The sequence below is a fragment of the Xiphophorus couchianus genome, chromosome 14 (assembly GCF_001444195.1).
Source record: "Xiphophorus couchianus chromosome 14, X_couchianus-1.0, whole genome shotgun sequence".
NCBI lineage: Eukaryota > Metazoa > Chordata > Actinopteri > Cyprinodontiformes > Poeciliidae > Xiphophorus > Xiphophorus couchianus.
Window position 1 is genome coordinate 13,850,949 of NC_040241.1, and position 24,972 is coordinate 13,875,920.

The 24,972-nt window shown below is 37.4% G+C and overlaps 1 protein-coding gene across 5 annotated transcripts in view; it reads right to left on the reverse strand.

Moving 5' to 3' along the window:
• Window positions 1-24,542, reverse strand: part of LOC114157570 (ATP-binding cassette sub-family A member 1) — a 188,776-nt gene extending 164,234 nt beyond the window's left edge. For 2 of the 5 annotated variants that reach the window (XM_028038645.1, XM_028038647.1), the window contains exons 1-8: window positions 24,249-24,542; window positions 17,710-17,839; window positions 12,588-12,681; window positions 12,028-12,169; window positions 11,800-11,939; window positions 8,327-8,445; window positions 7,339-7,536; window positions 64-150 (exon numbers count right to left, since the gene is read on the reverse strand). In XM_028038645.1, the coding sequence (XP_027894446.1) occupies window positions 64-150; window positions 7,339-7,536; window positions 8,327-8,445; window positions 11,800-11,939; window positions 12,028-12,169; window positions 12,588-12,681; window positions 17,710-17,775 (846 nt within the window). In that variant the 5' untranslated portion in view covers window positions 17,776-17,839; window positions 24,249-24,542. Of the gene's footprint in view, window positions 1-63; window positions 151-7,338; window positions 7,537-8,326; window positions 8,446-11,078; window positions 11,222-11,799; window positions 11,940-12,027; window positions 12,170-12,587; window positions 12,682-17,709; window positions 17,840-24,248 lie in introns of those variants that run through there. The other 3 variants (XM_028038646.1, XM_028038644.1, XM_028038648.1) reach the window with 2 other exon arrangements.
• Window positions 24,543-24,972: the final 430 nt, after the last annotated feature.

Consider the following 24,972-nt stretch of genomic DNA (forward strand, 5'->3'; position numbering starts at 1 on the left):
AACATTCCTATCATCTAGAGGATATTTAGATTCTTATTTAGAGTGAGGATAATTGACACTAACATTCTCGATCAATGGCAGTGCATCTGCACTGGTTTTTCTCATTAGTGCCTCTGTGTCCACTGGATTCAGGTCCGCAGCTGAAGGAATCTTGAGGAATAATTGAAACAGAGAAATTAGCCACAATGCAAATATTGACAGTAAAATTATCAGCAACATTACAGAAGTCATGTCACTTGGCCAAACTGTACAGTGCCAGGAAAAAGTACATTTTACTTGCAGATGTTCACACTTGGTCAATGTTACCACAAACAGCTTTTATTGTATTTTTGGAGGAATTTTATATGGACCAACACAAAGAGGGATTTTATTGTGGAGAAAAAAAAGTACCCTACATTTGCATTCAATCCAAACCAACCTTTTATTTTCAAAAGTTATCTAATTAGCATACAGTGTGGACTTGTGTGTAATTTAATCTCTGTAAATGTGCTTGTTCTGTGAAGACCTGAGGGGTTTATTAGAGAACCTTAGAGAACAAACATCATGAAGACTAAAGAACAGTGCTGTGGAAAAGCTTAAAGTAGGTTAGGTTAGAAGTAATGGATATTTGACTGCAAGCCTACCAACACTAGATGTTCACCCCAACTCACAGGACGTGTAAGGCAAGTATTTTTCAGAAAAGCAGCTAAGAGTCTTGTAGTAGTTATAGAGGAGTCACAGAGTTCCATAGTACATGAAGGAAAATTTGCAACAAGACGGCTATTAGCTGGATGGAGCTGAATACAGTGCAATTCTGGAATGAATGCTGTGTGAGGCTGCTAACTTGAAACTGTACAGTGGTAGAGTTTCGCCTTCCAGCAGGACAATAAACCAGAGCTAAAATGGAATGGTTTGGCTAGTCGTTGGAACGTCACAGTCATGTCCAGAGATTTCACCAGTAGATATGCAAGCAAGCAGAAACAAACCCCAAATGACTTGCTGATGTATTTATTGTGAAATGAGGTCGAACAGAAGATTAAAAGGGGTGCTGAACAGAAATGCACAAGACAAAATTGTATTTAAAAAAAACAAAACGGAAAAAAAAAAACTATCCTCTCTTTATAAATTGTACTAGCTTCTGTAGTACAATTATATTGAAGTGGTGGTAATGTGAATAAGAAAAAGGGGGGAAAAACCCACCTTTCATCCGTTCCCATCCCCTTGTTCTTTTCTTTTACCATGGGAGTTCAAAACATTACAGCTCTTTGTCATGTTAAGGGGATGGAGAAGGCCCAGCTCGATCTGAACTTTTGAATTAAAATTTCCAGGGTCACACTCATTTTCTGCCAAACAGACTCACTAATATGCTTCCCTGATTAAAAAATATTTTCACTGGCACAAAAACCTTGAAAAATCTAGTTGTGCAACAGTATGTCTAGTATTTTAATTGTGTTTAGAAAACATAAAATTAAGCTGCTGTATATTTTTCCCAATTATTATAATGTGCAGTTTGATGTTTATTAATGTGCCATGCTTAACATTGTCAGTTTTCTTTACTAGTATATAACAACAAAACCTAGCATCATATTTCTTCTATTTTAGAAACACGGCATTGTTACAACCACCAAGATAACAGGTAGTTTAGTGTATTCCCCTAATTATGTAAAAGTACCATTATTATATTTCATTCACAACCTTAAAAGGTAACATAATATACCGACCAGATTTTTAACAACATTTGGAAACATTTCAAATTGGATTGTATAAAAGTTATATAAAAGTAGCTTCTTTTATTTCAGAGAATAATTATTTTATTCAGTCACTTCTCTTTGTTACTTTAAATTAAATGTCAAAGTGCACGGGGGGTAATAAGATTGCATCTAAATGCTTTGGTGGGTTACTACCTATGGATGCACCGATTTGAAAATGTGGGCAGATATTGTCATCAGATATTAATATTGCTGTTATGGCTGATAACAGATATTATAAAATATATATTTGATGTGTTTCCCTATCCTTTGGACACGCTAAAAACGGCTGTCTTTCTGCTTCAGTTAAACACCCCCTAATCCTGAACTGCAACACGAACACTGTCTCCAAACAAATACCAAAAGACCAACCTCCATCCCTACTCCTCCAGAAACACAAACAGAAATAAGATGGAAAAAAATATCGGCTATTAATATCAGCATAGATTCAAAATGACTAACAATATGCCAACTATTGTTGAAAATGGGAAAGAGCACATGCTCAGGTGGAGAAAAAGAGGTATGGTCCATTTGGGCAAGAATGGCAAATGAAAGTATTTGTTGCTACCACCACCAGTGAGGAGGATAAGAAGACAAATCTTCAGTGCTCAATGTTAAAGATCTGTAGCAAAGTTTTCATCACAAAATCAATCCTCAACAATAATAACACGCTTTTAAGGTTATGTGGCATCTTTACTACAATATGCCAGTCAACATGAAGGCTAGTTCATGTTCACTCATAAATTGATGTAATTATAACCTTTGTCTCAGTGGTGTTCAAACACGATTGTATTAGATTGGCATTAGAACTACTTAGCGTTCCTGTGACATTCTGAAAGCCTACAATATGAATGCGATCAGGGGAAATAAATGGCACGCCCTTTTAACCACCATCAGATTCATGCATCAAGTGTCAGCGGTAGCCTTTATTAAGAGTGTTTGCTTCGTCTTTGGTGGTTTAACTCCCAAAGCATAGGGATGCATAAAGAACAATGGTCAAGAAAGTTGAGCATAGACGTCATGTCTGGGTAATATACAAAGGAGATTTATGAGAAACCATTTTTAGGAGAAAAAAATTAATAAATAAACCACTTTGTACACACTGTTCAAATAAAAGCTTGACTTGTTTTTAAATAGCGGGGGTATTTACTTTCATTGTTAATGAGAGAAGAAAATTAAAATGGAATTCACTGGAGTCTCCTAATTTTGAAGAAGACAGCGCTAAATCACCTGGTAATGATCAGTGGACGAGGAGTCCAATTAAGAGGTACATTAAGTCAGTACCATCACAAATCAGAATTGCTTTCTGGTTGTAAACTTCACTGTTCACAAGCTTTTGTTTTAGTGCAAGAATTAGGATGATATACGGTGCCTCAGAAAAATATCCTCTGAGATTTAACAGATTTCGTCACAATACAACTGCAAACTTCACTATGTTTGATCGACGTTTTGTATGATAGACCAACCCAGAGTAACGCATAATTGTTAAGTGGATGGAAAATGATAAGACGGTTTTCGAATTTTGTATTAATATAAATCTGTCAAGTGTCTGTCCCCAACTCTGGTCCTCAGGGCCCGCTGTACTGCATGTTTTAGATGCTTCCCCACTCCAGCAATCCTGATTCAAATGATTGCTTTACCTCGTTAGCATGCGGTCAGTTGCTGCAGAAGCCTGTTAATTACCCATTCATTTAAGCCAGGTGTGCAGCAGCTGGGACACACCTAAAGCATGCCGGACAGTGGGCCCTAAGGACCAAGATTATGAAACTCTGATTTAGGCTATGGCTCTACCACATTTGTACTTACAGACACTAACATTTTTTCCCATTGCAGTACTGAAAGATGGGCGTCTGCCTCACAATCTGTCCACTTTGTGTTCATGTATCACAAAAAATCTCAATAAAATGCACTAATGTTTGTTTTTGCAACTTAATGTGAAATGTGAAAAAATTCAAGGGATTTGAACACTATTGCAACTAATCACAATCTCATGTAATATCTTAAATAATGTGTATGCGACAGGATGTTCTGATAGTTCAGAACAACGTATTTATACGTCCTCCACACACAAAGGTGTAAAATCTACATCAAGATCAGTTTATAGACTCTGACTCCTTCCTTTGTCTATTTCTTTGTGCCGTTGTTGTTATCACAATCACTCAGCAATGTCAAGCTTTAAGTGTGAAGGCACTGATGTTCTTTTCCATCTATCTGCTTGAGGCGCTGAAGAGCTTTTCCACCATATCTTGTCTGGGCCTCTCTTTTTTCTATGTCTGAAAACGCCTGTGGGCTTAAATTGTTCAAAAAGCTCTCTCCTACGAACTTCCTGCCTTATCACTTATTTATTGGATTTTCTGTCCCATATATTTTCTCTCAAAGATAAAGTCAAAGAAAAGTGCAGGCTTTCATTATCCCCAAAGGAAAAGGAGGCAGATTTTAAAAATAAATTAGGAAAATATTTGCTTAAATGAGTAATTATTATGTAACTACATATCTTGAATAGGTTCGCAGGTGAAAAAACATATATACATCAACACCTATAACACTACTACTACAGTGTTATGGTACAGATGGGTTTTTGCTTGCAATGCTTAGCTTAGAGTATTCAGTGACAATTCTTCATATTTTCTATTCAGAGATTTTTTTTACATTAATCAGACAGAATATGATTCAGAGAAGTTTCATTATCAACGCTGCACTCGACAAAATGCCCTTAAAATTACAACAAAGTTCAATGTATTTTACGAGAGTTTTATGTAAATGAGCAACACAATGTGGTACATAACTGAAATGGAATAAAAATGATTCAATTTAATATTTTCCTTTTATAAAAGACTCCCTATTCCAACAGTTTTTAAAGGGACCTTTTGCTGCAGTTACAGCTGCAAATCTTTTCCAATCCGTAGTGATGGAAAATTCAATGACTAATACATTGATAAATATGAAAATTGGTTCAAAATTAATTACTGATGTCCAAAATGTGTGTCATCTAACATAGTTAGTCTGATTATGGTACATTACACCTGGCGTTGAACAGAATGTGATGAGAATGTCCTCATGTGTTGTGCAGTGAGTTTGACCTTTTTCCATCCAGGAAGCGGTTCATGATGCCTTGGGGCAGAACGAACAAGTAAAAAAACTCTTTTGTGCCGTTTTCTATCAAACTCCTAAACCAGAGGAGGAATAAATGAACTCACCAGTGCAGATCACATTTTAGCTTTCTGTTATGCAATATGTGGAAATGTTTATGATGTTGTGTTATGATTGTTGTTCTCATGGGAGGCATCTGACACATTATGTAAAAAAAAATTTCCTTTTATATGGACAATAAAGTTTTTATCTTATCTATTTCAAAAAGAAATTGTAAAATACAAAAACTCTGAATGTGTTTGCTCAGCAGTGGTATAAACCTTGTCCACTGTTTTTTCATGGCCAGGACAAAAACCTTGGACTCCTCTTTAGTCCAAGGTTAAATCGTCAGTAAGATCTTCCTCTCCAACATACACTTTGGTCCTGCTGCTTAAAAATTAGGATCATCAGCCCAGAATGTCACCCTACCAGTGATGTCCCAGTTCTCCACGTGACACCGAAAAGACGTGTCAACCATGACAGCCCTACAGTGTACAGAGGCTCTCAATTGTCTCAAGCCAAATCTTACTCCTCTGTGCCAACTGGCTAACTGGGGAGCTTTTTAACCACCTTGGCACCTCTGCAATAGTGATAAAATCGCATTTTGATAAGTCTTCTCCTTCTCCACAGAACACACGATGACCTGATTGAGGAGATACTTCAATTCCCTTCGACAATATTCTTACTTCAGGACCACAGTTCCCCCTTCAAACCACTCAACATCTTTTCCCTTCCTGAGTCACTTAACGGTTTTCCAGAGCTTCCTGTAGGCCAACCAACTGTCTTGGTAGTGAATATGACTCAGTCTGATTCCATGTCCCCAACCTTCCTCAGTACTCATTTTTATTAGGGAGTAAAGGATAACAGAGGGTCAAAGTCAGATGCATTTTAATTTGTAAGGTATTTTAAGAGTCATGTGCCATTTTCTGTCCACTTTAAAGTTATGTACTATATTGTGGTCTCTGATAAAAACATAAATTACAAACTTTTAGCTTGTAACCTTGCAGCATCTAATTATGTTAGAGTATGAATAATTTTGCAAAACACTGTAAATGAGCTTGCAAACAGAGACCAGAAGAACAAACTAAATTAGCAAATTAGGAAAAGGCCTTTTAGTCAGTTCTTTTGTCTCTGACCGCAATATGTGCAAGAACAGCGAATGTAACAACACAGATGTCTTTAATTTGAGGTTTTTGTCTGTTGATGCGCCTAAATATGATTAGTTTATCCAATTCGAGCACCAACCAGTGCTTTTAAAGCAGGCGCTATAAAAAAAGACACACAGTGTTCAGTCACAATTTCTGTGATGCTTTCTGACAGCAAAATTGGGAAGAGGTGAAAGAAAGCCAATTTTACTGTTTATCTGACCAAAACACGAGGAGAGAATCAACCAAATGCAAATAAGACGTCAGCGCTCTGGTAAAAATGATGACAGTCTTTTAACCAATTTATCAAATGATGGTCAAAATCTACAAACATTTAACTTTTTTAGAGCACTTTCTGTCATACAAAAATTTGCTCCAATTTTTTTAAGCGAGGAGCCATGAACATAAACTAATTCAGTTTTAGTCTTTCCTGGTGCAAAATAAGCCAACAGATTCAACCAGAAACATAAACAATGATCTTTATGATCATTGTTCATAAAGAAACAATGATCGAACATAACTTCTATAGGTCAACGCCGCATGTAAAATACGGATAGCTATGATTTAAGTTTTACAACTTAAAGAATTTTAAACTTAAAACTAACTAGAGGTTGGCTGTTTGTCAATAGTAGTATGCAGGTATAACCAGTGATCGGAATGATGGAGTATAACCTCTTGAAAACGGTCAATGTAGATATGCATTTTATTTTTAAATATGACTGTGTAAAAACATTTTAAATAATTAGACAGCCTAGTGTTGCACTACAGCAACAGTATTTAGGTAAATCCTTTCTCATCAATGATGATTCCACCAACTTTCATCTTATATGATTTATGGAGTTTGGGCTGACTGGATGCTACAGGTTTTAAATGCTGTTCTTATATATTGCTAAATTGTAATTCTTAAAGCGAATCCACAATCTGTGCATCTCCAGTAAATATTGTGTTAACTTTTAATTCCAATTCCATTAAAAAATCCAAAATAGTTTTTTTGAATCTTATAAAAAGGAGGCTTAAAATATATTAGAGCTATTAAAATTGCCACTCCTTAAATCATCTTGGAAAGCTGTGAAAAGTTCAGTTCTCGTTAAATTCTTATTTTTAATACAACCTTGATTAATCCAAACAGACAGTGTTGCAGAGGTCGAAGTAGGATTTTTTTTTTTCATTAAGATGACCAGTTTTATTACATCCAATCAGTGTGAAGCCCTTGACGAATATTATCATTCAAGATTCCTTTTAATTTTACCAAGGTATTCAAAACTTGCTAAGCAAAGTTTGTTAGGCAAGTTTTGAAATATGTTGGTTCTGTGGAGGTTGGCGAGGAAGAGACTTACCTCTGAAAGCACTTTCCTCACGTCCACGTTTTGTAGAAGGACTTGCTGGGTTTTAATCAGCTGCTGTTCACCGAGGGAGCAGCTGACATTTTGAAAAGCCTCCCTCTGAGCTTGGCTGCTAAATTGGACATAGTCATCCAGATCTGTCCCCTTACACAAGATGCTCCTCACATTGTCAGGCCTTGGGATGCCCGTCGTCTGAGAAAAAAACAAAAAAAACAACAACACTGGCAAAACGTTGACACACGAGGGAATGGTGCATCTATTCATAACCTTTTGGGTAACAAGAGGTGTTTATTCTCCCATTTAGTGGTAACACTGTAGCAAAAATACGTACTGAAATGTATCAAAGCAAGTCTTTGTAGCTTTCTGGGTAACTTTTAAAAGAAATACATTTTCCTATTATTATGAATGGATAAAAACAATATGCAGGAAAAATATTTTTTATTACAACCCTGACAAGACGTTTCTATGCTCTTAACTTGCACATGGACTGGCTGCTCAAAATTCCCTCTCACCCATTTTATACAATATTGCTAGTTTTCACATGTCCAGACTCTCTGGCCATCAAATAGCCTGCAATGTTTTAGTCATTGTTCAATGAATTTAACATTTCTCCTCAATAAAAGTTTATTATTATTATTATTATTATTATTATTATTATTATTATTATTGTTATTATTATTATTTCCAGTTTATCTGATGACATTTAAAGCACATTTAAAAATTAGGCAAGAGACATTTGGATAAACTTGTTTCCCTTTAGCAAATTGAAGCTGCACTTTGTTAAATTAGCTTCGGAGAGCACTTTGAGTGTCAAAACAGAGGCTTGTCTTGTAGGACAGACTGTGAAATGTTATTTTTTGGCACATTTTGCTGTTTGAAAAAGTATAATAGTTTTTAATTTGCTTTGGTCACACTAACCATGAAAGGAATGGGTACCCCAGGGAATACAATTTTACTGTTTTCTTGGCAGAGGACTACTTACTGAACTAAGCTGAATCTTTGCATCCATGAGGCTTTGAACTACATCTGGTGGAACTGACAAACCCTCTGTCAGATGGGCGCTGAAGGTTTCATTGTCTTGTAGGATACTTCTTAGGATCACTAATTAAAAAGAAATATGGAGAAACAGTGTTTTATGGATACACTTTGTATAGGCATAGTTATACATGCAGTACAGGAATGCAACTGAACTCAAGAAAAAAAAAAAGCATATATAATGTTTTGTCTTAAACAAAAACTATTTTTCGACTCTTGGTCACAAGCATACATACAACTCCCTGCTTATCCTTCTGAGCTTTGATTGCGTCCTCTTAACAAAAACACAAATGAACTAATCTGTAGGCTCATGACATGTGTCACAATGAATACCCAATATCCCAACTCTACATACCGATGATGTTATCTTAAATGCAATGGTAAATAGAGACTACAAAATTTGATATTATTTTTGAAACATGCAGTGTGCAGCTTTTAAAGCTGAAGGTGAAACACCAAAAGCAAAATCACTTTTTTATATTTTAAAATGGTGAATTATTTGCCTTTCAATGAAGGGGCTGGTTCCTGAAAGAGGGAACACATGAAGAAAAACAGCTTCTAAATTGAGTATATTCATTGCATCGTCTTCTGGTCACCAAGTGTTTTTAAAAACCCATTGGACACTATTCACATGCAGGTTGTTTCTGAAAAGTGCTAAACTACTTTCTGTTCTACGTTTGCATAAGCTCTACTGAGAATTTAAATGCAAACATGTTTTGGAAAGATGAGTTTAAGCTTTCGGCAATGCATATTCCAAGTTATTATGATGTTACACAAATGATGTTTATGTGGAAAATCACTTTATGCACGCTGTGAAACATAGCAAAGATCTGTGATGCTGTGGGCCTGTTTTCGTCTACAGGAAGCCTCAACAGTATATTGACAAATTAAATTGATATCTGTTGGCCAGTAAGAAACTCAAAAGGAGGTCGTCACGGGATCTTTCAACAGGATACTGGTCCAGAATAAATGGCCAAAGAAACACAAATTCTATTCTATTTTCTTTTCTTAAGAAAAAAAAAAGCTTTCTTCATTACAGTTAAATCCCTTGCAAGAGGGATGAACACATCAGCTGAATGAGAATGAACGAGAAGACAATTTTATGCTACGCATTTACCAAAGTGTTCTCTGTTGATTAGGTGCCAAAAAGTCGAGGCAGTTTCCAAAAATCGCCTTATTGTTACACTTCATCGCTGAAGGAAACAATGATGCCGCACAACAGGGGTTCCCACTCCTGCATGCCTACACCCCGTGCTATTTTCTTTTTTGTACGTATTTTCTGCTTCCTGGGGGTCCAACTTGTGCTGCAGCTGATGATGAAGGAACCACATAAAGTAATTCAATTACAGCTTTTGTAATTGTAATATGGGTACCGCAGTCAATTATCTGGATTGGGTGGGAAAGGTCCAGTTCTGACAGATGTATTGTGGGAATGACTAGAATTAATTACATCACTGGAAACGCAGCTTTCACCTTCTGAATTCTACTGATGACAATTATTATGCTCTTCATGACTGCAGGAGGTTTAGATGGCCAGGAAGCAGAACATGCTTTGCACAAATGACCACCTGGGTCTTCTTAATCAGCCCATGGTCAAAACAAAACAAAAAAGAGCAGACGACACAATCACCTTTGCCATTTTAGCCTTTTTGATAGCACTTCATTCCCTTTCCTTCTTAATGATCTTTCGTGCTCTCGCCTCAGACAGCAAGTGCCATTAATTATGTCCAGGCTTAGATCTTTGATGGATTTAATCTTGTATATTACAAACCGCCGACCCCAAAATGCAAATGGCCAACAGGCCGCTTGTTGAGCAGCACAGCCCTCCCTTCCTCCCTACCTCTATTGGCTTTTTGCAAATTAGGTGCAGTATGAAAATCTGAATATCATTAGACTAAATGAGCCTAATGCAAAACAGCAGCTTATCAAGACAAACGATCTGTCAGTCTGCATAGCAAATTGCATCATAAATAATCACACACCATTGTTTTTAAGGGATAAAGAGGACTAACAAATCCTCCAACTTGTCATCCAGGTGAAGGGGATACTTTCCTTGATTGAGTGTAGTTCAATAAAAGCCATGACAGGGCTATTTTGGTTTTCTTTAATATTTTTTGTTTTCTATGGTGCCACTGTTGTGTGACTATGAGTACACCAAATTTGACCTCACCCACAAGACCTGCTCTCCTCCAAATATCAGAGATAGCTATAAGATGAATAATATTTTTATAATTAGAAAGTTACCATTTATTTATAGTAAATTAGTAGAATTAAACAACACCCCAAACCACTGAAACTGTGCATTCCTATCATGTTTAGCAGTTGTGGGGATTAGTCTAAAAATGGCCATTCATCAAATCAAAACATATACTGAGGTATCACACAAGTGTATTTACATGAATGAAAACAACAAACGTAACATTATAACGTAACATTATAATGCCATGTGGTGTTCTACTTTTTGTACATACATTTAGCCCTTCTATCTTTGAGGGAAGTAAATTGTGGTTTAAGTCAGGGACGGTTTTGAAAAGATTCTTCTTCAATCCCAATGCCCAATGCACTGAGGCGATACATTTAATAGCAACATGCAAATTCACATATGAACTATAAAATGAAGACTATTATATTATATAGGGCCTCCTCTACGCTTAAAAACATTTTAAAGATCTACACTACACATGTAACTTCTATCTCACCTCGTCAGTCGTAACTGTGTTGATCCATGCTGGGTCAGATACCGATGTTTCAAAAATGAGGCAGGGGAAGCAGAATAAAGCATTAGCCTTGCTACATGCAGTTAGCCAAGACTTGTTGTGATGATCAGGTCCGAGCTCTTTCACCTCTAACTTCTCCTGATGAGTACTTCTCTCTAACGGTACTGTTTTAAGCGACTTAATTGGATTATTATTATTATTATTATTATTATTATTATTATTTTCTCTTGCTTCTTTTCGCATTTCTGGCCATCGTCTCAATTTCCGCGGTTCGACTGCCAATCAGACGAACGTTATGACTGACGGATGTGACGTCAGCCCCGACTTCGCAGCCATGACTGGAGGGTGGTGATATGCAAATCAAGCTGCATTCAGCTCTGGGCGTAGGAGAGGTGCGCCTCTCTCGCTTGTACTGAAGAGGAGCTACTACGCGTGTACAACTTTTAACGAGAGGGGCAAATGTTTTTGCGCACTGGGGCGGAAATACGTAAACAATTGGAGAACATGGATGAACGAAACAACTTTACTCATCATAAGCTATAAAATATTTATCTGACACAACTACAATTATACATACGTATATTTAAAAATATTTTATTTTATTATTGGTAATTATTTTATATTTTATTCGAGCTAATGTGGAGAGTTGTCAGTGGTGGGGCAACGCCCTTGCGCCCTGTGTTGGCCAGTCGCCAATGCTTACCAGTCCGATTCCCTTTTCCAGGTTCCGCTTTAGACAGTACTGAAGTCCACTGGTCAACATCATCTGCTAGCAACTGCATTTTACTGAGAACAGACCTGTCTGCCAGCACAGACTGCAGCTCAATCAACATCCCAGCAATTCTAGCAAATTGAAAAGACATAGGAGATCTCAAATTGTTGAATTAAAAAGCCACACTAATACTGTAATGAATGTAATCCCAAAGCATACATGGAGTTGTTGAAGTTATTCACTTGGCCTGGTGTCTCTCCTGGCGTTGGGTGGTCCAAACATGGATTGTCGATGTTACATATTATTCCTTGAAGCCAGGGCAGTACACCAGCAGATGGCATGGCTTTGTTTGGGTAGTGGCCTGAACAGGAAAAAAATAAAAAGAGATGAACACATGTCCTTTGACCATGTCTTACTGAAGGGTAACGATTAGCGATTAAATGAGATCTCCTGATTTTAAAATGTTTCATCAACTCTGGTCATACTATCCAGATGTTGTCAGCATGTGACTTCACTTGGTGAATTGCATGTGTGAGCTTCGATTATATTTCTATCACCCATTCATATAAAGATGATTTTTTTTAACTTCTCATCCAATTTGTTTTGGACTAGTACTGTAGTTTGAGCTGTGAAAGTAAGTGTTTATATTTATGTATTTATGACATGTTTCCCTCAGCAAAAAGTAGCTTCAATTACAATCTCACTCATTAGAGAACAAATGTTCAAAGAAACAAAAATGCCTGACTATTTTATGTGCAGGATAAACCTATTGTACTTACATTGACCTTTGTGAATTGGCTTAGTGGTAGACCTCACCCCCACCAGTATGAAGAAGAGAAACAGAGGCCAGAGCAGCTCCACAACCAGCCGCACCTGCAACACAGACATTTATTTCATTAAAATGCTTTGCATAAAAAAATGCTTCTTTAAAAGTCATGCCAGCTGAAGTAATTTCCATTGTGTCAATACTGAATCTCCACAAAGCAAACGATAAAAAATCTCAGTGTGCATTGACTCTTTTAGAAAGGTTAAAAGAAAATTAAGCCACACTGTAAATGAAAACCTTAATGTTTATTTTGGAAAATCTGGTCATTTACCTGTTGAAGTAAAGCTAAAGAACAAACATGGCAACTTGTTAAAGTAAGTACGTAGTAAACAAAGAAACAGATCTGTCATAGAAAATCTATTTTTGGTAAATTTGTGCACAGACATTTTTCTTCTTAAATTGATATATTCTTTCTGTTAGACAGAAATGCTCAAGACAGTCACGGTATTTCATATATTTGTTTTTATCGTTTTTATGCACACTCAAGATACAGCAATAGCAAAAACAGAAAATAATATCACCTTTTGACCTTTTCACAACGTTATATTGTGTAACAGATATTACAGCTATACATATTTACAACAAAATGTTGAAGTTTCAGCTCAGTACATGACTCTACATCAGCATTCCCCGGTTTACTCCAACTATTACTCCAAGCACAAGATTGAGAGAGCCATTTCTGCCAGTAACTCCCTAAACTGAAGCTATCACACACTCCTTATCATCTCCTTGCCACACTCAATCCTCTCCTGGGAAAAAAAAAAAAAAAAAAGAGTGTCAACCACTTCTTTGCGTTAATACAACCACTTCTCGCCACCTTCCAGCCAGAGTCCCGAGTGGCGTGTCAGGCTTTTTATTTCAACACCAGGGAAAGGTGTAAGAAGACAAACCAACAAAGCACAAAGGTTGACCTCAAGGCTTGGCTTTGTCATATTTTTCCCTCAGGACCAAATGCACTTATTGTACTAATTGATTAGCCGTTTCAAGTGGAACAAGGGGACATGACAAATATCCAGTGACAAAGAAAATGCTACATATTTGGATTTAATGAATATATATATATATATATATATATATATATAAAATTCAGACTTTTCTATATAAACAGATTATATAAGCCACAATAGCATGCAAATTTGATCAACTTAAGACTGAAACAACATAATGAAGCAGTCCATGATGCACAGGCCCATCTTTATCTGGTATTTTGCATCCCTTACCACATCACAACACACCACTCCCACTGTCCTGTATAATCATTCTCTTAGACCTAACCTCAGCTGACCTATTCTGCCAACACACACATCATCTCAGGTGAAACGACCTGGTTAGAGCACTCAGATGATTGCATCTGATGACATTAATGGAAATAATATGACAACTGTTTTAGTCCTGATAGGTGAACCAAATATAGGCTGACCTGGAAAAAATCTGAATTCTGAGCATTAGCTAAATTATAGACAAGACAATAATTGTATATGTTTATAGAGCTACGAAGACAACTTCTTAAAACTTTGCTTCAAGTTTCTGATTTCATCTAGTCTAAGTGTCACTGCAACTCTGCCAAGAGCAGGCATTATCCTAATGTATTCTGAACATAGAAAGACTGGACAGTGAACGCAGATCCCTGAGACTTTCTCAGTGTCAGGCTCCCCAGGCGTTTTGCCATTGGACACCAGAGTCTTTGTGAATAGATAATCTCTTCCTAAGAAATTATGCTGAATACTGGACCATAAAAATCAGTTTCATGCCTGTTATAAAATCCTAAAATGCTTGGTGAGGCATTCATATAATTGGTCATTAACCTCCACAAGCCCTCCACAAGCACCATTGTCCTTGCTAACTCCCACTGGTTTTCCCTAATAATAATATTTCATGTTGATGTTGGCTAAATATCCCCCAGTCTGAAGCATAAAGCCGCCACTGTCTGCTTATGTATCATTGGGGGAAAGCATCCCACACCCCACCTTTACCCTCCCAAAAAATTTTTTAATACCCACATGTTTCTCTGCAAGGCTGATAGATTTACACAGGCTGCAAAAAACATAAAACTACAACTCTGGCTTCAGCATTTCTTTAAAGGTATGTTTTCATAACTTACTTACCTTCTTCACTTTTTACATTTTATTGAACTCAGACAACAGAAACACTGCTGTGCTCGAGCCTCCTGACAAAACAAGCTTGTGGCTGTGAGTCCTGTCATCACTGCACGGAATAAATCAAACACTCCGCAGCTCTCGGTAACAGTAATACCAGCCCAGAAATCAAATAAGTCTCACTAGACTCCTCGATTACCTATTTGGGTACTTTAAAGGTTACTTGGATAAGTGTTAACAAAATGAGATGTGTCGGCTGAAATCAAAGGCTGCTGTAGCGTGTATTATTGACTTATCAAATGTTATGTGGTGGCAGTGCAGATGTAAGAATTGGCAAAGGAGTACTTTTTTTAACCATCTGTCCCACTGTTTTATTTAAAACCCCTTAACTGTCACCCTTAAAACATTTACATGTAAGTCAATGGGTCCATGAGGACACCAGTGTCCACATGACAGATAAGAAGCTAAAAAAATCATGCTTAAAAGTAAATGTATATCTTAAGTGCATACTTCTGGAGATACACAAGGGCAGATGGCAGACTACCATCTTTCAGTAAGTAGAACCTGTGTTCAAATCCCAGCCTGCGGTCCTTCTACATGCAGCTTACATGCTCTAACTGTGCATGTGTAGGTTCTCTCCAGGTACTCCAGCTTCACCCTACAGTCAAAAACATGACTGTTAGGTTAATTGATCTCTCTAAATTGACCTTACAAGCGAGTGTGTGTGCATGAATGGTTGTTTGTTCTGTAAATGTCTGTTGCCCTGCGATGGTCTGTAGATGTGTCCAGATTGTACCTCACCTAAAACTAGCTAAGAGAATAACCCAGTGTTTGCTCATTGTAGGGGCATCAATTTTTACTTAAAAAACATCAAGTCTTTCTTGTTATCATTATTCTAAAAATGTCTCTGAGTAATTTTGAAAACAGGCAGGGTTTATCAGTGGTGTTGGGCTTTCCACCCTCTTCCTAATTTTCATACTTATGCAACACTCCACAGCTTGGTGAATTTCTGAAAGAACTTCAATGTTGAGGATCGGTTTGCATAAACAAAGAAGAGATTCTGTATCCTCTTTGACTAACAAATTTATTTGCTATAAGTCAGATATATATATAATCTAGTGTTTCGTATCGTACAAATAGTTTATTGTTTCGAATGTTTGATATTAATTACTTTGATTTCCATCTACACCTAAGAAGAAGTAAGCTTATCACACAGCAAAATATGCTGGCTGTCTATAATATGCCTCTGTGAGATGCATAAGTGAAGACTCTGTTAGACATACTTAAATGATTAAAGATTTTAAGAAATCCAAATTTACAGATTAAGCAAGCCCAAAATGAGATATTAAGTGAACCAAAATTTTAAGAACAGCCAGGAGAAGAAAGCCAATAAAATTCCCCCCTGAAACTAGAGTTTCTGCCTTTTATAAGGTTGCAAGGAGCACACCGATAGCTTCCCATATTTGGCATCATTGCTTCTGTATGCTTCTATCATTGTTTTACTGTGTGGTAAAACAATGATAGTGGAAGGAAACACAATTTTAGTGTTAAAAATACACCTTACACTTTAATGCGTCATGAAATAACATGATGCACAATAAAAAATTAACACAGTGAAAAGAAATACATTTCAGTTAAAAGTGCATTACATCATGTTATGGAACAACAGAATGTCATAATTTAACACTATTCAAGAGTTAAAATGTTGACTATTTTCAAAGTATAACTTTAACTCAGAATCCGTGAGAATTATACGAACTCAGAAAGGAGTTGAATTTAACACAGTTTTGCTGTGCAGAGGCCACATCTGTGCAAGGATGCTCCCTCAACCCAGTGCAAGTGACGAGGGAGCAACCTTGCCAGTTTTGGCAAGGTTGTGGAACTGGCAAGGTTCTGTGCAAGAATTTTTTTTTTCTGAAAAAAAAGAAAAGTTTTTATTTTATTTTTACATAAATTAACTGGATTGTTAATTAAGTATGAGCTTGACTCACACGTCTCTGTCTCTCTAAATATAGCTATGTCAGAGACTAATATTCTAAATACAGAATACACAAGAATTAGAAAATCTACTTATTTTAGAGTGCAGAAAGTGATAATATGTCACATTAATAAAATAATAATAACCATTTAAGAAACAGGGATATTTTTCTGACAGAAATTGTCAGTGTGGTTTTTTTCGGGATGCCTTTGAACACAGAAATCTCTAACGGCATTAGAAATGCTGCTTGGCAGATGGAGTCCTAGTTAAAGCATTTAAAGCAAATGAAGTGAAATTACCTGAAATGCTCAAACCTTTAAGTTGTCATGTTGTGACTTCTTAAAGTGCTAACACTGAAGCTAAAGCACTGAGAGCAGTATAGCTGTCATCTGACTAATGAACAATGAAAGCCATTTATATCCTACAGGAGTGTCGACCAATTATTGATCTTATTATACTCTTAAGGTTTATATGAAAGGACTGCCATCAAAGAAAACATCAGGAAATATGTTTTATTGGGAAAAAGTTAATTAAAAACTACTAATTTTTTTGTTGATATTTTTATAACCTCCCCTTTTAGGTAGCAAGTCTAATCTCTGAGAAGAAAGACTTTCTGCCCTTCAAACAAAGCCTTTTAAAGTCCCTATCCATTTCCACCGGGCCTAAGACTGACTTTGTTAGAAGTAAAATACAGGCAGTGTGACATAACGGGTAGAAGAGATAGATCATCAAAAATTGAAGGTGACACTCTGAATTGGCTGGCATTAAGATAAGATTGTTCTCATTCTCCAGAGAGGGAGTTAAAGGCAGCTTACTTCTATAGGAGACGATTTTTGTTGTAAATCCCTGCCTATTACCGTTCCTCTCCATGAATAACTTAGCTGTCCTTGATAACACAAGTCTGGGACCACATCCTCATTTTCCCCCTATTGCTGACCAATTTTGGCAGATACACTTTGATTTGCAGAAAAAAAGAAAAAGGCTGGTGAGCATGAGTGTACCTTTTGTCTCTTCCGGAGAGTGAAGTTCTTCCACAGGAGCAGAGAGAACTGCGTCAGGAGACCCATTATGGCTTTTCCTGGCAATATCTTGCCAATGTGTCGCGATGGCAACTGGCCCACTTAATAAACCCTGGAGGGAATAAAAAAGGCAGAGTTTGGTTTTAATACAGCGAAGCAATACATCTTGAGGGAATGCCACTAATCACTCACTTCCCCAAGCCTTGGGGCTTATGGTGCAGCACCTGTTCGAAGAATTATTATCACCTATGCTCAGCAAATCTCAGGACAGCCAACGTCTCAGCATGTGGAGATTACACAGTTTGCCTCCATAGCACAAGACTTTTTTAACAAACACCATGGAATTGAAAAATGATATGACACACATATTAGGGCTAAAAGAAATCTCTGTTCATATGTTGAAAGAAATTTCTTCTTTCAACATATGGCATAGTCTTCGTCTCAGAGACTTCGGTCTTCCTAACTGTCAATTATTCAGCTTAAAAGACTATAGAGAACAATAAAGTAGGAAAAAAAGGCTTTAACAGCTTCATCACTTTTCATAGTAACAAAAGACTGGTGTAAAATATTTATTGCATATTTTACAGGCTACTCAACCCTGATTACACAGCTAATAAACAAATATGTCTGCTGTGCCATTTTTATGTGGCTACATCAAGAATGACCTTTATTAAAGCTCCACAAGTGAGTGTCTTTCCACTAACTTCACTTGGCTTGTTAGTATGAAATAAGGTACAGGTCATTAAAACAGGAATTTGTCTCCGTTGCTGTTTTCAATGAATTATTAGAGCCCTTCTTCTTCCACTCTAAGGGAAACCAAACTTAAACTCAACATGGGTATGATGAAGTCAATTCTGCAACAATCGTGCAAAGTTACAATATTATGAACCTTGACAGAAACATTAAGAACTAAGACAGGCATGGAATCCTGATCAAAACCACTGATCACATCAGGACCTTCCAATAACACACCCAAACTGGTATACAACCTCCAATAAGAATATCCACCGGAGATTAGTGCTAATGACGCTGGTAAACTTTGACAATTTAATTTTTGTATACTTTCACCATTTTGTTTTTTTCATAGATTCTACAATAACAAAAATAAAAATAAAATACAAAATATGGGAACAAATTGTACTTTTTGCAACAGTCTGCTGGTAGCCTAAGATCCAATTTGCAAAAAATTGATTCTTTGTCGAGTTCTTTGCCAACACATCATATTCATCTCTCGAGGGATCTTTTTGTGGTTGAATAATTTATAAGTAAGAGTTTTACAGTACAATAATGATGTGAAAACAAGAGAAAAAAAAATCTTAAGACCTAAGAATAAACCCATTACAGAAAAAGCAAAACATAAAAAATAAGAAATTATTTAAGACTGTGGCAAAGCAGTGTACTCCATAAGTTGTACCCCATTCAATAAATTAGGATTTGGAGCAGTAGTGTCCAGTTCCAGTTCTCAAGGACTGGTGTTCTGCCAGATTGAGATGCGTCTCTACCTCCTCAGCATGTTAATGTTCTGCAGTGGTCTGATAACCATCATTTGATTAATATGAACCAGGGGAAGTACTAATGCTACGGTCCAGTTGTAGACAGAACCAGGAAGTTCTGACTTCCCAGACTTGGTAGAGCATTCCAGTGAATTTTCTGACTGCGAAGGAAAAATTCACTGGAATGCTCTACCATGTCTGATTTCCCACTGAGAAGGTGGAAGCAACTCAGACTTTACAATATGGCTGGTTTTCACACAAACAGTAGTAAGCTGTGGAAGAAATATGCCTATTTCATAAAACACATGTAGGAGTGTGTCTAGAATCAATGTTACATGTTGCATGTGCAGCTCTATGATGAACGAATTAAAGTGGTTTATATATGGAAAGTAAAGCTGGGTGTTCATAAAAGGTACTGTAAACAACGTTTATGGGGATCGAAATGCTGAAATTCCAACTTCCTAACTGGAATACTGTTACATCGAGTGTGATGTCAAACCCAGCTCCAATGTCCCCCTTCCAAGGTAACTGGAATGTGACAGAAAACATGCAGGATACTGGACCTTGATGATTGACTTTGGACACCACTGATTTTAGGAAAATCAAATATGTTTTGAGATTTGTTGAAAAAATGTTACTTTTAAGGTTTAATGTTCTGAACTGAGACTGCGGGGTGGAGCAGGTAGAGGCTTGGGACTTTATAGCCTGAGAGCTGGCTAGTGCTAAATTAATCGATGCCGGTTGAACTGAATTATTTCTCTACTGCTCTTGTTCAAAACTCATATTTTAACAGTCACCAGAGGCTGCAAAATCCAATTCCTCTCCATCAGAGTGACTTTATTTGTAGTGTTTATTATGTGTTCATGCCCCCTCGGTCCCTGATATTTCTTTGTCTTCTGACTGAGATGGTTATGGAACTCTACAAGGACAAAAAAATAAAGATAAAAAACAACACAAAAATGAAAAGGGTGAGTCATTAAACCGAGACTTCGAAGATGCATGAAAACTCAGCTCCTTCAGCCTCTTGTATAATTAAGCGCAGCATTCTACCGCAGAGTTTGAGGCTCATCTTTTGAAACATGCAACGGACAAGATGGGAACAGCTCAGTACCACCTCCACTCAGAAATCACGTCAACCGTGAAGGGTAAACAACATCTCTGGGAATTTACTGAAGCTGCGCGTCAAAAAAACGTGTATGTCAGGAGTGCTTACATCTGAAGGAAAAAAATATTTTCCCCCAGTTTTGTGATGTGGGTGAGAGTCGTAGGAAAAAGCTCAATTCAATGACTTGCTCCTAGTTGAAAAGGGTTGATTGTGATGGGAAAATAAGCAATCTACATGTTGAGCTGTTTTCCAGAACTTGATTTTAATCTATGACTTTCTCTTTTCAAATTAAGTTTGAAGAGACAGTTGCTATTTGGCACTTGCATCAGCTTATTACTGTATCAGTTCCAGAGAAAGCCAAGCTGAAATGAAAGCAGAAAAACCATTCCTATATAAATAGAAAGCAAACTATGGGGGAAAATATAAGTGGTGATGCATGCCTGACATTTGGGAACTGAAGACTGAAGTACATTATTTCAACCTCCAGGATAATCGAAAGGAAAAACAGATATTTGTCATAGAGCGTGAGAGCAGAGGACAGCAAAGAATGACAGCAAACATCACTTAGAAGATGGGTCGCCATGGCCCTCTGAAGAGCATAATGGTCCCTGTGCTTCTTTGTTCAATCTGTCTTTTTTTTCCCCCTCGTCTGCCTCCACCTCTGTCTTATGATCAGTGCAATTTTCACAACAATACAAACATTCTAGACAGTAAAAGCAGTGTCCAAAAAGGTAAACATGTCTGCCGACAGGTGAGAAGGTTGTATTTGGGCTCCTGTACCATGCCACATATAGATGTCAATATATGTTAGTTTTGCAAAGCAGGAGAAATAAAATATCATGTTAATACTTCTTTTTCAAATAAAGTAAAAATTTATAGTGGTTCTCATTTGAAGTCATACTTTTATATTGGTTGTGTTTCTCTGATACAGGAATATGCCTTGATATAGGTAAAAAAAAAAAAAAAGCCAAGACCAAAAGGTAGTTTCAAAATATTCTCTACTAAAGAGGTTGATTTAAAAATAAAAGTCAAGTATTTTCCATTTTTAGAAAATACATAACTTTTGATTCCCAAACTTAATGTTATTCATTTAAAAATTCTGTAAAGCATGTGAGAATCAAAGGTACATTCAGTTTCCTGTTGGATGACAGATGTTACTCTCCCACGTTATCAGTTTTACAACAGTTTCAACAACAACCAAACTCTCCGGTCTTAAAGGAAGAGTTACTGCAGTGCTGCTGTAGTACCATCTGGCTCTACTAGATTGTGCTATTCCTTATGAACAACATGAGTTCATAGAAAATTATATTTATCCTTCTCTCATTATTCTAGTGCAAATTTATTACCTCAACATATCAACAGACATAAAGCATGACTGGATTTTCCTGTTTTGCTACAAAAAAGGAATGCTGTAAGATATGATTTTCCTCTGGTGACCCATCAGCAGCCACGTCCTTCAGCTCTACAGCGCTGTGGGCCACTCCAACCTCTGAGTTTCTGCAGCATAATCACCCGCCTGTGGCAGCTGTGAAAACCTCCTTTGTATCGTTGCATTGCCTTTTTACTGCAGCGCTGCACCTTAAGCTATCAGCCCCCCTGTTCTCCCTTCAGGCACGTCTCATGCCTCTACCAAGCTGTCAGTAAGAGAGAGTTTACTGACCCCAAGATGAGACTTAATTTTCCTTTGGAGCCCCAAACTGAATTCTCAGCAAAGAAAGCCGAGAGTTTCTGAATAATATAAGCACCTTTTCCTTTCTCCTTTTATATTCAGAGATCATAGCCACAGACTGTAACACACACCTCTAAAAAAGGCAGAACAATGCAATGCGCAACAATAGATTTAATGCTGTGAAATCAACTAACCTGCTACATATCTCTCAAAGCACAATTATTCTAGTGCCAAGATGATTTTACTGTTCCAGTTCACATTCTGAGAATGGCAGTGTCCTCGTCAGAAAATAAGCATGTACAAACTGCAAACAGTGTTACACATAATGAAGAAAAGCCCTTTTCCACGGCTATTCATTTTCTCGATAGACTGACTCAGATGCGCACCCATAATTACTTATTTGGCTTGAGAGTTATGCCATGCTTGAGAGGACAGTGTGGCCAAATTGTGCTTCTGCACACTGTTGTTATGGGCCTCAACAAGAGGTTGTGCTGACATTAAATTTGAAAACAAATAAATAACTCATAATGGGGATTTTTTTGTCCTTTAAATGAAAGAATAGAAAGCAACGGTTATTGGATAGGTGCTTATCACAGATCAAGTCTGGCTGATGGTAAAAATAATCCTTTAAACATGCATCCTAATAATTCAGTTTGGAGATCAAATGGTTCAACTCCTTTGATTTAGTCAAATAAGTCAAGCTACATATTTTGACTGCTGATTCAAATGTATCTACTGTATATATGGCATTAGAAGGTGCAAAAGTGAGGCAGATGAAAATTCTTTGATTTACAATGTGCAACAAAGCATGGTTAAAATGTATTTAAGCCAAAGAAGTTCAAAAGGTAGTCCCCCAAAATATCGACAATAATATAACAATCGCAGTCAAAAGAATTTATGGAATGCCGTAAGTCAAAGTAAACTAAATAATAACAATAAAAAACAAGGTGATGAACAGAAAACAAAACTCTTCAGAAAAAGATAACAGGTCAGTTTCTAAACCCGTTGACCTCTGACCAGAGTGTAGCTATCTTCTACTTCATCAAGGACAACCCATCTTGTTAAAAGCTTATGTCATCTGAAACAGATTTGTTGAACATGACAAGGAGTTCGCTGCGCTCCAACGGCCTACACGGTCACCAGAACTCAATTCAATGGTGTACCTTTAGGACGTGATGAAATGGGAATATCACATCATGGATGTGCAGCTGAAAAAAAATTGTTGCAACTCAGTGATGCAGTCATGTCCATACAAACAACCATTTCTGAGGAATGGTTCCAACATCCAGCAAAATAAAAGCGGTTCTAAAGACGAAAGTGGTACCTAATAGAGGTGGACGAGTGATGCAACTGTTCTTTTTTGTTCTTAATTCTAGATTACAGGCTGCCTGCTATATTACGTGAGCAAGTGGCATTCACGGAAAGGAAAGACTATTCACTTTCAAGAGCAGTAAAATACTGTCATAATGTTACAATACAATTACAGCAGGTCATTGACCTGCAGGGCATTTGCTGCAGGTTATTTCGTTGGAGAATGTGTTGAGTATCTGAAAATTGTGCCATGCAGAGCAAAGCTGTCAATCACATCTTTCTGCTAATTGCTCCTTCATTAGAAATGAATCAAAGTGATGGCTAAAATATTATGGGATAAATCTTAGCAGTTAGTGAATCATTACTGCAGGTCAATCATAGACTTGCGTTTGGTATATGTGCGTGCAAAGGTATACACACCTCTCAGCTTCCACTAAAAACAGTAAATCATTGAAATATATAACTCAACAGGGGTCAAAGCTCACAGCGCTTCCAGATGAGCAAACAAACTCTCTGTCAAAATTTAAATACATTTGACAAGAGAGCTTGAATGTGCGATTTTGAACGCATTCAAACTCCAGCACTCAATAAACAGTATCTTTTTCATTTCTGGTGATTTTTGTGAAAATTAGGTATCACTTTACTTTTCCCTGTTTTCGCCTTCTTTTTTCTTTTTATACAGCAGTAGCCTGCAGACCAGTTTAATAAACGTTTTCAAATGTGATAAGCAGTTCTCAAGGCAGTCTATTTGATCCCGTTCCAGTCTAGAAGGGAGGGAAGGAAACACAAACAGCTACTCCGAGCCCAGAGTCTGAGCGCGCCTCAGGAGTACAGGAGCGAGCTACAAAAAACAACAACAGCCAGACCAAAGACAGCATCACGGGAGGCCTGGCTGCAGAACACGTGTCCTGTTAGAGAAAACAAACTGTCAGAAACAACTTACCTCCAAGCTGTGCGGTCTTTACCCATCAGCACATCCTAGGGCTTCTACGAATGGAGCAGGTTTTACCTGCCGGGCCCTTATGCCTCACCTAAGAGCCTACCTCTCTCTTATTTCTCACTCCCGTGCCTCTCTCCTGTGTCTGCTGTCCTCTTTCACCCACAGTCATAAAATATGCAAATGGCCTCAGTAGAGAACACTGAGGTGACTGTATCCACGGTAATACTCCAACCAGGAAGCACACAGGAGTCGTACATTACACAGAAAATTCCCTAAAGCTTAGTCCCACAGCAGACTGCGTTTATCAGCTTCTTCTTTCTGACTGAGTGAGGAAGGGCAAACAGGAGCACTGACCTGTATTTCATTCGCCTTGTGTCTCAGTTTGGGATTTAGTCACCTACCTGTTGACTTAGCTGTTCCTGAACTAATTAGTCTGAATTAATCCTCTTCTTTTAATAAATAAAGCATTAGTCGGAGAGGATAGAGACCAGATGGGATCGTAAGAAGTTCATTTATTTGTTCATTTGTTTACTGAGGGACGAGGCCAAGATGCACATGTTGATGATATTGGCGATGCTCAGTTGAATGCGTCACATGGGGGAGAGCAGCTAAGTGCATCGACCGTAGGCTTTTATAGCAACAATATAATTTGGTAACAAGGGGGCTAAGAGTTTATTATTCAGGATGATAAAGAGTAATACCAAAGGTGCACTGGGAGGATATAATT